Source organism: Ptychodera flava, chromosome 19 (genome assembly GCF_041260155.1).
Source record: "Ptychodera flava strain L36383 chromosome 19, AS_Pfla_20210202, whole genome shotgun sequence".
NCBI lineage: Eukaryota > Metazoa > Hemichordata > Enteropneusta > Ptychoderidae > Ptychodera > Ptychodera flava.
The window spans coordinates 61,023-76,331 of NC_091946.1; the positions used below are offsets into that span (position 1 = coordinate 61,023).

Consider the following 15,309-nt stretch of genomic DNA (forward strand, 5'->3'; position numbering starts at 1 on the left):
ATGGACAAATATGTATATTCGAGGTCAAAGGTCACCAAGGTCACGTGACATTTTGTCAAAGTGTCTGAGATATCTGCGTGAACGGATGGACTCATGGACTGACATGACCCAATCTATGAGCCCCCTGGACTTTATCTGTGGGGACTAAAAACTGTGTCACTGCATCCTTTTTGCAATATGAATACGATGAGAAACTAAATTTTTATTTATCTTGGCCTTATACATGGGAGCCTATGTACTGCCTTATAGATGGGAGTCTATGGACTGCCTTATACATGGGAGTCTATGGACTTCCTTATACATGGGAGTCTATGGACTGCCTTATACATGGGAGTCTATGGACTGCCTTATACATGGGAGTCTATGGTCTGCCTTATACATGGGAGTCTATGGACTGCCTTATACATGGGAGTCTATGGTCTGCCTTATACATGGGAGTCTATGGTCTGCCTTATACATGGGAGTCTATGGAGGTGAAAACTAAAAAGTCCTCTACCACGGCCAAATTTGATCGCATTGTGAAACAAATCGACGTGCATCTGTATGAGGTATGGTACTATCCTTGTACCAAGTTTGAACGAAATCGCTCCAGGCGTCTCTGAGATATCTGCGTGAACGGACGGACGCACGGACGCACGGACGGACGCACGGACGCACGGACATGACCAAACCTATAAGTCCCCCCGGACGGTGTCCGTGGGGACTAATAAACCATTTATTTTATTTACTCCGATCAGTAAGAGCATGAAGAAAGGAGAGAAAATGATAGAGAAAACAGTGTGAAAATCTCAGTAATACTTTATGGGTCGCCTGTGCTTATACATGGGAATCTATGGACTGCCTTATACATGGGGGTCTATGGAGGTGAAAACTAGTGTGAAAATCTCAGTATACTTTATGGGTCGCCTGTGCTTATACATGGGAATCTATGGACTGCCTTATACATGGGGGTCTATGGAGGTGAAAACTAGTGTGAAAATCTCAGTAATACTTTATGGGTCGCCTGTGCTTATACATGGGAGTCTATGGACTGCCTTATACATGGGGGTCTATGGAGGTGAAAACTAAAAAGTCCTCTAACATGGCCAAATTTGATCGCATTGTGAAACAAATCGACGTGCATCTGTATGAGGTAGGGTACTATCCTTGAACCAAGTTTGAACAAAATCGCTCCAGGCGTCTATGAGATATCTGCGTGAACGGACGGACGCACAGACGCACGCACGCACACACGGACGCACGGACGGACGCACGGACATGACCAAACCTATAAGTCCCCCCGGACGGTGTCCGTGGGGACTAATTAGACTAGTATTGATTGGAAGGTGAAGTGTGTGTTTGTGTACCATTGTTTTACCCTGAAATTCAGACTTGTGTGCCTATTTTATAAATAACTACAATTGGAAATGCCCTAAAACTGTTGGAAATTAGAAGAGAATGTACAATTTATAAGAAAATAAAAAAAATATTGTCCAAATCGGACTGATATCGCGTAATATGTGGTCATAAGTGTTGATTCCATAATACCGGGGGCGGCCATTTTTGATTTATGCAAATTATGCATTGTTCCACTCCTTGTGTATTTATCTATTTACTTATTTTATTTATTTATTTATTTAACATTACAGACATTTGCACCTTATAAAATCATGAAACAAGTATTGATTAGAAGACATTGTGTGTGAGAACACCATTGTTTTACAATTATGTTCCTGTTTTGTAAATAAAAACAATGGAATTTTTGTAAACATGTCTAAAATATGATGAAAATGTACAAGGTACATGGAAATAAAAAAAAATTACCAAAATCGGACCAATATTGGGCAGTAAGTGGCCAAAAGCATTGAACCTATAATACTGGGGCGGCCATTTTGGATTTATGCAAATTAGGCACTTTTCCACTCCTTGGATTTTGGAAGACTTTTGATATGTTTTTCTATAGGTTTTTCTGAGGTGAGTAGTGAAAAAATAAATTCTGTTGCAATTTGTGGTGGGTCATTTCATATTTTGACTGGACTAAATGCTAAGGACATTCTTTTGGAGCATTTACTTATTTTGGCAAAGACATATGTCAACAACTGTTTTATAATTTCTGTGAGGTTGTCAAGTTCTGCTTTTATAAACACGGTCAGAACAGTGAGGGACGTAGAAAGAAATATTGCTGTAAAGAATGGAACTCTTGAGAAACATTTGTCAAAATGGAAACATTATGTGTAGTCCTTTTGAAGTTTCCTTTTCCTTTTTTTTGTGCCGTGTAGTTTGTCCTTTTCTTTGTCTCTCTTTGTTGCTTGTTAGTTTTTTTGTCAGCTTCGTGTAGCTGTTTTGTCTCTGTATCTTTCTTTTGTCCGCTTAATAAAAAAAATAAATAAATAATAATATATTTTATATTTTATTGGATTTACATCACATTTATGGCAATTTACATCATCACATTTATGGCAATAAAAGTGTAATAAAATAAGTTCAAACTTAAAAGATAAAATAATAGTGACATTTTCCAAACTTAATTATTTTAGACAACGTAAACGATTTGGAGTTCCTTCTTGTGGCAGCTCAGAACAATAACGGTTTATACGAAATGATCAAATTTATTTTTACAGTGCAGATTAAGACAGTACTTCCTTTTAAAAAAGTCTAGTTTCAATCATTGTTAAAAACAGTCGGGTTTCAGGCATTTTTCCACACAACTGTACAACAACATTGCAATAGTATATTAACATCATCTCGAAGTCAACCGCGGATCCTATCAAGCAGAAGCTTACCCAGCTGACAATTTTCTGAACTGTCAATTTATTTGGAGGCCTAAACCATGGTTTAACCACAACGGATTCACAAGCTATTAACTTTGCTCGCTAGTCTGGACGCCAACCACGACTCCTATCGAGCCGATACTTTCCAGGTTGCGTCTTTCAAAAGTATTAATTTAGTTTAGATAATGTAAACGAATAGGGGTCGCTTTGGGCTAAACATGAATGTACAAAAATAAATCCATGTGCTAACTTTGCTCACTAACGCGCTATTCGAACCATGCACTTACTAGGCCGACATTTTTCTACGGTCAATTTATTTTAAACAACATCAGCGAATAGGGCTCGATTTTCAGCTAAGCATGAATGGCCATGCACTCAATTTCAACGACATATTGCCGTAAACACTTCTACATATACCTTACCCCTATATTTTCACAGTACATGTCCACAATGCAACTTTAACCACCCTACCAGTATGAACACAATCAGCCGTGATAAACATTATCAAACAATATAGTCCCACAGCCTTCGTAAGACCTTGACGTCAGTGTACACGTTGTCTACACATCACCCACGGTTCCTATCAAGCCGAAACTTACAATGATAAGTTTCTATCGCATAGTATCAATGACATTTTGGTGAGGCGGCCTGCAGAAAGAGACTTCAGCATGCAGCATTTCACTGAAAACAGCCCTTTGAAAGAATGGTTACAGTCAATGCAACATTTATGCAAATAAACTTAAAACTATTCATGACCACAATCTCACCTATCGCTCTCATCCTATCGTGACGTCATTTATACAATAACAATCATGTCCCATACACTCTCCTCTATCGCACAATACACAAACAAAATGTCACAAAGCTTCTTTCCAATATCAATAATGATAATTTATACCATACCTTTGTCTTGACCTACAGTAGTATCTTCTGTTCTCGATTTCGATATCAAAGCCCGTATATTAAGAGTCCTTTCTTCTCTCACTGAACGGGTTGATCACACCATACACGTTTTTGATCCAAATGCACACACAAAACAAAGTCCCGTAGTAGCGCATTCCAGCCATTTTCAAATGTGAGAAATCAAAAACATTAAATCTGTTGTTTTTTATCAATTTTATTACCAAAAGCGCGTGAAAATCTCTGATACTTCGAATCAGCCATCCTGCATATTTCTAACATTCATCAAAATCTCATTTCTGTTCCACAACCCATAAAACAGTCCACAATGCAGGATCGGTGTACATTCCAAAACTACATATTTGAAAGACCCCTAAAATTAATTAGTTAAAAGGGGGTTAGAAATTTCCCAAAACTATCTAACCGCTGCTCCGTTTGGCTCCATTTTTCCGAATCGGAACCTTGGAACCAGTCTGAATATCTGTACCAAATATCAATGCAGTCTGTTCAGCGGTTTTTGACTTTTTGCCATTTACGGAAAATGGGCACTGTCCGACATCGGTTGAAGCTAACCCAATATCACAATTTCCAGTTGTGATAAAAAGACTAGGAGAAGTTGAGTATTTTCTTGTTTTTCATTGTGAAGGATTTCAAGAGACATTTTCCTATTGTCAAACTTTCAATAGCAGAATTTACAGCTGACACGTCCTACATTATTGGCGTACTTTACAATAGTATTATTTCTTGTCCTGTTGTAATGCAATACAGCAAAATAGTCACTTAAGTTTTTCAGATTTCAAAAAAGAATTAACACACCAAATTCTAACATTGTGTATTGATGTAAACTATGATAGTAATGAACTTGAGAAATTTTCACATGGTCAACATGATTGTTGAAATTCTACATAACGTTGTACCATTTTGAATATAGAAAGTGCGCAATACTGGCCATTAAATCTACCGCAATGTTACAAGTTCTTCAGCTGAAGTGGGATGGATTGCAACTGTACTATCAAAGTCTGTCTTTGTGGCTCCCATCTGAATTGCAACAGCAAAACCTTGTAGCATTTCATCACATCCTACACCTTGCATGTGAAGACCAACAATCTGCAATTGAAAGTTACAATTATGACAACTTTACACATAATTTTTTGTAACATTTGTACCACTTTTTCATGTTATTTACATTTACAGAGGTCCATTCACTGCCTTGATCATGGTTTCAAAGAGTGAAGTGTATAGGATTGCTTGTATTTCACAAATAAGGGACAACAAATGAAAGTAGTAAAAGTTAGCACACTTCGTATCAGGTTTATTGCTTTGTACCAATATATTGCTACACCAACAGACAAATGAAAGCTGCTTGCTTAAACACTGTGAATCATCAGAGAGCAATCAGATGTCATAACTGCTGTATTAATGTTGTCCCTATCATTCTGGGAAAATTGACATACTATACTTGTCTGAGTATAAGCCCCTCCACAAGTTTCAGATGATTTTTGAAAATGCTGTACATCCCCGTATAAGCCCCTAACCTAAGTTTAACTCAAATACAGAAATGTTAGGAGAGTATTATGGAAGGTTAAAGTTGATAAAATTACTTTTCAGATCAAAGAAACTATGCAAAGATGTTAAAACAATGAAACAACAAGAGTTCCAGTGACAGCATCCTAAGGAAAATGGCAGGCTTCTCCGATACCTTTATGATACTGTGACCCCTGTCCCCTGTTACCTAAGTAAAATAGTCCAGCTCCCCAGTCATGTCTGCCATTGTTTATTTTCATTCATGTCCATGATGCTGGTTGTCATCCTCTATACATGCAATTTCATTTATTTGAAGCAATTATCGTCTTGTCTCATCTATGAAGAGTTTATCAATTTTACTGCTATGTTGTTGTTTTCATAAGATGCTGACTAGGAGAGTTGAGTTGCTTTTTTATGGGCAGCCAATGCATGTTAGTTCTCAGTTTCCACTGATTAAAATTTTGTGACTGGACATCAACAAGCATTCATGCAGGTCAAGTTATGAGTGCAAGTGCATACCTTTTCTTCAGATCCAACACAGATCAACTTCATCACAGTTTGTGTCTTATTTTCTGTAACAGCATTATATAATGGAACAAACTTCGACTGATATATTTTCAAACTATTCTTGCCATACTTGCTTTCAGCTTCAGCTGCAAGAGAGATAATTAGTATTAAGGACACTGTGCTTTCATTTGATCATCTTTGGTAGGTCAAAATGAAGAAAATAACAGCTATATTGTGGGACTGCTAATGGTTTTTAGCTCGCATTTGGTGTATGTATATATACCAAAGAGAGGTTATCACATAAGGTGAATCAGTCATTTGTATCTATTTGCATGTCTTCTGTGTGTATGTATGTATGTATGTATGTATGTCCACGTCAAAAACTCCTAAACTGCAGCACCTACTGTCTTAGTATTTGATGTACATGTGCACCTAGAGGTGGAGATGTGAATTTGTTCAAATGAACTTGTATGTGTCAAAAATATGCAAATGAGGGGAAAAAAGGAAAAACCCTGCAAACTGCCTAAACTCTGTAACAATTGGTCAGATTGGGTTGAAATTTGGCATGCAGGTTCCTTTAGGTATTCTAAATTATGTGTGTAAAAATCGGGATGAAATTTGCATGTTTCTATTTTTTGGGCAATTTTTTCAGTTTTTAGTCAAAAAATCATTTTCTCTGAAGACGCTTGTCTGATTGCTTTGAAAGTTGGTGTACATGTTCCTCAGGACAATACAAATTGTATTGAAATTTGCATATTCCTAATTTGGGGGCAATTTTGATAACTTTGATTTTTGGTATACAGGCTCCTAAGGTTGATCAAAATGTGATGTCTTCAAAGTCTGATGAAATCTGCAATTTTGTATTTTCAGGGCAATTTTTGTCATTTTCTGTTAAAATTTTTGTTTAGCTCTAAAACTAATGATCTGATGGCTTTGATATTTAATGTACAGGTTCCAATGGTTTATGTAAATATGATACATTGAAATTAGGATGAAATGTGCAATTTTGTATTTTTGGAGCATTTTGTCTCATTTAAAAAAAATTGACCAAATTGGTCAATTTTTTTTTCTAGAAAATACTTGTCTGATTGCTTTGATATTTAATGAGCAGGTTCCTAGTGTTTATCTTAATATTATATTAAAATTGGGTTATGGTAAAGTTTTTTTCTTAGTTGCTGATGGAAAATCAATTATAGAAATAATCTGTTGTACAGTATTGAAATGACATTTGGTTTGTAAATCCCTACAAATATTCTCATTCATATATGACCATGTCACAATGAGATGAACAATTGCACTATTTTATTTTGCTCTGTTGTTGTTGGTAAAAATATCTTTATAACAACTACTTCAAATGCTGGTTTGAAAATTAGCATGAAGGTTTCAGTAAGTTTCAGTACCATACATTATTCAGATTGTGTTGATTTATAAACAAAATGAATAAATTATAGAAGAGATTTTTTTAATTTTGCCAATTCTATACCTAATGTGGTGATTTAGTTAGTATGTAAATTGTGTTTGGTGTTGAAATGCAGTAAAAATTCACTAGGTGAAGTTGATTTTAGCTGGTTTGGTCTCCAACAAATAAAGTCCATAATTTTTTCAATGTTGAAGAGTATCAAGGTTGTAAATAATCACTTCCTGCAATCTCGCAATTGAAGAAAACAATGTTTACTTTCCCTGTAGGTTTCTGAGTTAATGGTTGTATGCTGAAATTTCTCCATGTATCTGGTGTTTGGGCAAAATGTAAACATTGGTTGCATGTTATGTATTTCAGTCTATGTCAAATATTGTTCATAAGAAATCAAGAAAAGTTTGGTATGTGCCTGTAAAAGATAAAATATTCGTCAATGCATGTAAACTGCCTTGCAGTTGATTATCTTAAAAATTATCACATAAGTGGAAAGAGGACAAGAAACTAATCAAACTGATGTAATATATTCACCCTGAGTGAATGTTTACCAGCTGTTTGTTATATCTTTGTCACTGCCCATGGGCCAGGGCACACGAGGAGGCAAAGATGAAGTTTTTAGAGCTTATAACTTAATGATTTCAGCATTAGGCATTAAATGTGGCCAGCTTCAAAATGTGGAATGCTTAGATGGTGATCTATAACAGAATGGAATCTTGTAGATGTTGATAAAAGAATGAGAAAAAAATTTAATTTGTCATAATCTGCAATATTTCTATTTTTGAGAGTTATTACTTTGTTATTTGGTACATATATTGGGAGGGACAATGTGTGCAATATTTTTGTTGAAAAGCATAAAATTGGTATATATGTATTTTTGAGGTGTTTTCAATTTTTGTTCTTAAGTATTGTGTTCAGGAATTACATATCAGGCAACAGGTATCAATTTTGGATTTTTAAGTTCAAAATATTTGGCTAATTGGGGGGTCACGTGATTACGTATTATGTGACAGGTTGCAACGCAACATCGCTCTGTGGAAAACTTGGTGTATTTTCCATAGAACTAGAAAAGTTTTGCTAAGATTGTGTCTGACAAGTCGTATTAGTAATGGGTATCGACCTGGCCTGCTGGAGAAGTATTATTGGTTGCTTCGTGCAACCAAAAAATTGGAGAAACATTCACCTCTCTCTCTACTCTCCGTCAACAACGTGGACATATGGTAATGAGCTGTTCTACCGTTCCACGGCATGCTTGTTGGTACTTGCGTTCATACTTGGTGGAGCAAACTTCGTCGTTGCTGGAATTGACTATTACTGGCAATGGTTAGAGATGTCGGGGAAGTTATCTCTTATACAAGTTGAGTATGATTCTGAACAATATTTGTCATCGCAAAATTGCATTTCGTTATTTGTAGACATTGCATACGTTACATCGCCGAGCCATTCTCGGGCCCAGGTGTTGGATCTGACTGCACACAACGTTGCGATGTCCACGTGTACAGAAATTGCCTGTCAGTGTGCTACTTTGGACAACAGTGTGCCATTTCTTACAAGATTACTTGAGCTAGCTGGAGATATTGAACTTAACCCAGGGCCCGAAAAAGATATACTTGAAGCCATGGAATCTTTGAAAGCAGAAATACTTTGTGAAATGAAAAATACAAGAAAGGAAATAAGAGACGAACTGCACGAACTGACAGCCGCTCAGGCTGAGCTAAAAACATCTTGCTTTGAGCTCAGAAAAGAATTTACAGATTTAAATCAGTGTGTTGGTGAAGTTAAGAAAGAACTGGATGAATTGAAAGAAAACCATCATGTTTCATTATTAGACTTATCTGCTATTTCACAAAAGCTTGAGGAAATTGTTGAACGCATTGATCAGCTTGATGATGACACTGACAGATTAGAATCTTTCTCACGAAGAGATAATGTGCGATTGTATGGCATAGCAGAGGAACCAGGAGAGAATTTCGACAAATGCAAGAGAAAGGTGATAGAAACTCTAAAGCAACATGTAAAGAAGAAAGAGTGGTCAGACAGAGACATCGTGAGGGCTCATCGTACAACCGTACCATGGACTGATAAACCGCGTCCCATTGTAGTTAAGTTTCACCATTGGGGTGACAAACTGACTGCATTGGCAGCGAGAGAACAGCTCAGAGACGTCGGCATTGGTATTGGGAATGATCTTACAAAGCGCCAAAGGAAAACTGTGTCTGAACTGAGGAGAAAAGGGAAATCAGCTTACTACAAAAATGGAAAGCTAATAGTGACAGACACAAATAAAGAAGGTGTCAGCGGGTCGGTTGCAATGAACAAGAACACTACACGTAGTCGTCATGAACGACCGTTGACAAGATCACAAAGTCGAGCCCAAGTAAACACGGACTAGGAAATCGGCCGCGGCCCAAACCCAGTAACTTTTTTGACCTGGAATGTACGGGGTTTGAAAAACAAGTTTTTATCTCATGAGTTTATGAGCTATGTTCAAAGATTCGACGTGCTTTCTTTTGTTGAAACCTGGGCGGAAACAGAAAATCAATTCAATCAAAATTTCCCAGAATATCATATTTTTGACAAAATTAGGAAAAGGAAATCTGGTTATGGTAGATGCCCGGGTGGAGTGTGCATCGCTATCCGAAATCATTTGCTGGGCTATGTTCAACATATAAAGTGTAAACTTCATGATTGTATTTTCCTTCTGTTTAAAGGGTGTGTATTTGGTGTTGACAAAGATGTTCTTTTCTGTTGCATTTACATTTCACCTCAATATTCTGTTATTTACGAAGGCCTTTCGTCAGGAAATGGACTCGAGTTGTTTGAAAATGAGTTGATCGAAATTCTGGCACACCTGCCAGAGGTACATATAATTATCTGTGGTGATCTGAATGCGCGTACAGGTGAGGAATCTGATTGCATAATTGACGATAGCACAAAATACGTAATAGATTCTTCTTACACGTACGACAAAGATCATTTCACATTACCACGTGTGTCAAAAGACAAATATGTGAATCAATATGGCCGTTCTCTTCTTTCTTTGTGTTGGTCGTTTAATTTACATATTCTTAACGGAAGGGTTGGTGCTGATGAAAACGAGGGTGAATTCACGTGTATAGCCAATGCTGGTACCAGCGTAGTTGACTACGTGATTATGTCATCTTGTTTATTTTCCCAAATTTCTTCATTTGCTGTGGAGTTACATACAGAGTCTGACCATTTCCCAGTTACATTTACACTCAATGCTACTGACAATCATGCTGTACGTGGAAATATTGAGGATACTGAGTGTGCTGTTACGCAAAAGTGTGTCTGGTGCCCAGAAAGGGCGATTTTATTTTCTAATATTTTACAGTCAAGTGAAATTAAAGAGAGCCTAGATGATATAGTTGAAGACCCACATTCAAGTATCTGTAATTTTATTGACAAATTAGGTAATGCGTTTATGTATGCAGCTGAAAAATGTAATATGATCAAGAAATTTTCTTCAAATGTGGCAAACCATTGTAAACAGCCTCCTTGGTTCGATAAAGAATGTAGTAAGTTAAAGGATAAGAAGTATCATCTATTGAGAAATTTCCGAAAGAAGAATGATGTTGTATTTTGAATTGTATCAAGAGGCAAGAAAGGATTTTAAAAATGTTTGTCGCAACAAGAAGCGTATGTTTTATGCTGATGAAAAGGCCAAAATGGCGAAACTTGCCTTCTCCGATACAAAGCAGTTCTGGGGTACGTTAAGGCGTCTTGTGTCTGTCCGTACAAATAGAAGTACTATTGAACTTGAAGTGTTCTTTAATTATTTTAGAAATTTGTTTATAAATGATAGACCAGATGATGATGATTTTTTCTTCAGTGACGACTTGAATGATCTGTTAGACTCTGTTGATATTATTCCTGGTAATTTCGAGGTAGATTGGGATATCTTGAATCGCCCTATCTCCAATGACGAGATTTTCAAGGCGATTGGAAAACTTAAACATGGCAAATCAGCCGGACCAGATGGTCTTTTAGGTGAATTTTTTAAGTCCACAAGCCATTTCCTGGTACCATATTTAAACGTTTTGTTTAACAGACTTTTCGATTCGGGAAAATTTCCCGAGGATTGGTCTAAAGCTATCATTATCCCTCTCCATAAAAAGGGACCTACTGATTGCCCAGAAAATTACAGAGGTATATCCTTATTAAGTATCTTTAGCAAATTGTTCACATCAATTTTGAACAATCGTCTATGTTTTTGGGCGGATGCACTTGGAAAAATTGACGAATCGCAGGCTGGCTTTCGTTGTGGTTATTCAACTACGGACAACATATTCATTCTTCAGTCCATTATCCAAAAGTACTTGTCAAAAAAACGTGGCAAATTTTACTGCGCATTTGTTGATTTTTCCAAGGCTTTTGACACTGTTGAACGCCAAAGACTTTGGTATGTTCTTTTGAAAGGTGGAGTGAAGGGGAAAATGTTTAGAATGTTACATGCAATTTATTCAGACGTCAAGTCCTGTGTACGAACTAAAAATTGTTCAACTTATTTCCAATGCCCTATAGGGGTTCGTCAAGGGTGTATGCTTAGTCCATTTCTGTTTTCATTTTTTATTAACGAATTGTCCCGGAATTAAATAGCAGTCAATATCATGGTATACAATTATTTCCAGATTTGATTGAGTTGTTTGTTTGTTATTTGCTGATGATGTCGTACTTTTTTCTGATACTGTTATTGGTTTACAACGTCTTTTGAATTCTTTAGTAGCTATTGCAAAGTTTGGAAATTGTCAGTAAATTTAACGAAGACAAAAGTTGTTGTATTTAAAGCAGGTGGATATCTTGCAAAAGCTGAGAAATGGTTTTTTAATGGAGTAAAACTTGAAGTTGTGTCCTACTATAAATACCTAGGGGTTATTTTCTCTTGTAGACTACAATGGTCAATGGCAACCAAAACTCTCGCCCAACAAGCAAGAAAAGCTCTTGCAGGTATACAGAGGGCAACTAAAAAGACAGGAATGTTTTCACATGATGTTTTCTTTAAGGTTTTTGATACCATGATTTTGCCCATTTTGACATATGGTTCGGAAGTATGGGGTTTTGCCAAACACAATTGTCTAGAAAGGATTCAGCATCTCGCCTGTCGCAATTTTTTAGGTGTTACAAGCAATGCTCCAAATGTTGCAGTTTTGGGCGAGTGCGGAAGGTATCCAGTCTATCTTTACACTGCAAAGAGATGTGTTAAATATTGGGTTAAGCTGCTAAATATGCCTCGAAATAGATATCCAAGGAAATGTTATGAGATGTTGTATTTTATTGAAAATTCAGGTGTAAGGTCAAGACAAACTTGGGTGAGAGATGTTAAAAATCTTTTATATTTAAGTAATTTGCAAGATGTCTGGGAAAGGCAAGAAGTTAAAGATGTAAACAACTTCATGAAAACATTTGTAAATAACTTTAAACAGTATTTGTATATAAATTGGCGCAGTGAAGTCTGTTCACTTGACAAACTGTCCAGCTATAGAGAGTATAAATTTTCTCTTGAAGCAGAAGAGTATCTATCCTCTGTTAAAATTGTAGCACATGCCCAAATGTTAGCTCGTCTGCGTTGTTCTTCACATTATTTGAGAATAGAAACCGATAGAAAACATAAAATAGATAGAAATGAACGAATTTGTCTGTTATGTGAAAGAAATGAGATTGAAAACGAATGTCATTTTCTTATGATTTGTTCTTTTTTTGATTGTTATAGGAAGAAATATATCCCTGCTATATATCTTAATCCTCCCATCGAAAGGAATTTTCTCAAATTAATGACGTCAACCGATGTAAACACACAGCAATGTCTAGCGGCTTTTACTTACCATGCAATGAAATTAAGAAAAGAAATTAACGATATGTGAAATGTATTCATTAAAGCCGCACTTTTCAATCCCTGGTTCTCGCATTAGTGGAGTTCTCCTCCCAGTCAAACACATGGCCAGTACGATGTTTGATTTCTATAACATTAATTACACAAACTGATTTCAATCTTTTGTTACCTTTTGCTAATCCTGCAAACAGAGCTTATATAACCGTTTGATTGACGGTCGGTTCAAATTGCCAACGGTCATTTATTCCCCAGCACAACACTCGACTTTCCTTAAAAAACGTCTTCCAGTCACGTTAGAATATGAATATAACAACTGAGTTTGATCGGCAGCAGCTTCATGCTGACCGCTTGGCAGTCTGTCAGTGTTTTTGCGGTCGGAAAAAACTAAAAAGTGGCATTTTCTGGAGCGTGTGCCCTCATGTTACCTGCTTGGTGTCCACTTACACAATGAACGCCGCCATAGGTTGGCGGCCTTTTAAAGGGAGGCTCCGCCTTTAACTTTCCGTCCTTCCTGTCAGTTTTTATTCTTTACTTAATATTGTCAAGTATTATGGGCCGATGGCCTAAGAGTACTGAATAAAGACCATTGATATGATATTATATTTGGCTAATTAAATACGAGCGAATTACAAGACAGAAGTTTGTTATTGTTACATGTAATATTAACCATAGCTGTGGGTCCATAGCTGTGTTGTTTTCAGATGGGATTCCTGCCTTTTACAGGCTGGTTTTGACTCTTACGATTTTAACCTTGCCACCACAGCTATGGTAAACTGCGTAGAATAGCGTCATCGTTACGTCCGACAGCACCCTTGTCGCAACTTTGTTCGGCGATGTTTCGAAAAGTTTCCAACCAAATTACAAATTGCCAACACTCATTGACAACTTGGCTAAGGGACTCACCACAACCAGAAATCCGCTTAAAATTCACTAAAATATCACCTTTTTTCCAGCTTAAACCGACATGACTACCCGGAGACTGCCATTTTGCTAGATAAAAACTGTTGGCTGAGGCTCTCTGCAGAAAGTCACTACAATGACGTAGCGGTGACCTCTCAACTTATAAACACAAACTGATAGATTATGGCCGGCATCTGCGCCCTATGAAAAATCACAGATCCCAGGACTGAACTTTTTTTCCCAAGTTAAAGTTTGATTTCAACTTTGTGTGACTGGCAATGTCCATAGGACGAACGATGGTTATCGATATCACATGATGAATTACTCAGTTTGTTTTTATAAGTTGAGAGGTCACCGCTATGTCAGTGTAGCCTCTGTCTGTTTGTCTGTCTGTCTGTGTGACTGTCTGTCTGTGTGCTCAATATCTCAAAACAGCTCATCAGATCTGAATCAAATCTAGTACATAGATTCACTCTGCAAATGATAAGAACTGATTGGTTTTTGGCAGGTGTTGCTTGCTTACTTTTTGCTCATTTGCAAAATAAATGATTTTAGAAAAAACGGATATACACTGAGAATGACTGAACACAATCTGATGAGATTTGCTACAAATGTTGATCACACCAAAATGTATCAGCTGTGACAGATATTAAGGGTTGACATAAAAGATAATTGTTAATTTGCATATTAAATGCATATTTAATGAACTTTCCTAATTAGGGATATATATCTGAATTGGCTAGGTTAAAATTGACAAAACTTGGTATGTATATTAAAGATACAGTAGTTTTTGAGAAACATTTTTTACCAAAAATGGCAAACATAGGGCCAAAGTCCCTGAAGCTACTATAGACATGGATACAAAATTAAGTATTTCCTGACTGTATGAAATTATCTCACTACGGTCATCCTAGGGACTTGTGAACCAAATATTAAAGCTGTCTGACCAGCGGTTTTGAAAACAAGCGACCTAGCGGCCGATATAGCTCCGCTGTGTTAATGTAGAGAATAACTATTTTTGACACATGTTGATGAAGACGGTGGAAATCTTTGATAGCTCAATGCAGTGGCCAGAAAAAAGTAGCTAAAATAGCTGCAAAAATACACAATTGAAGATTTCATCATACTTTGAATATATCACATGGGATCATCCCTAAGAACATGTCAACCAAAGCTATCTCATGAGTAATTTTTTGGAGAATAAAATTTTCTGACCAAGAATGGCAACAATTGCCCCCAAAAATAAAATTTGCAGATTTCATCATAATTTCAAAAGATCAAATTTAGTTCATCTATAGAAACCTGTATACCAAATTTCAAAGCTGTTAGAGCAGTTATGTTATGCTACAAGCTGTATGTTATATCAATTTATTAAAGTGTCATGTGTGGTCTTAAACAGCTTGGTTGCCTCACCCAGCCCAAAGGGCTTACAAGACACGAAAACAGTATATTTTGAGAAACACATT

The 15,309-nt window shown here is 36.7% G+C and overlaps 1 protein-coding gene across 1 annotated transcript in view; it reads right to left on the reverse strand.

The window, feature by feature from the left end:
* Positions 1-3,847: 3,847 nt before the first annotated feature.
* Positions 3,848-15,309, reverse strand: part of LOC139118319 (glutathione reductase, mitochondrial-like) — a 195,071-nt gene continuing 183,609 nt past the window's right edge. The window contains exons 10-11 of the mRNA XM_070681575.1: positions 5,694-5,827; positions 3,848-4,757 (exon numbers count right to left, since the gene is read on the reverse strand). Coding sequence (XP_070537676.1) covers positions 4,608-4,757; positions 5,694-5,827 — 284 coding nt within the window. The 3' untranslated portion in view covers positions 3,848-4,607. The remainder of the gene's footprint in view (positions 4,758-5,693; positions 5,828-15,309) is intronic.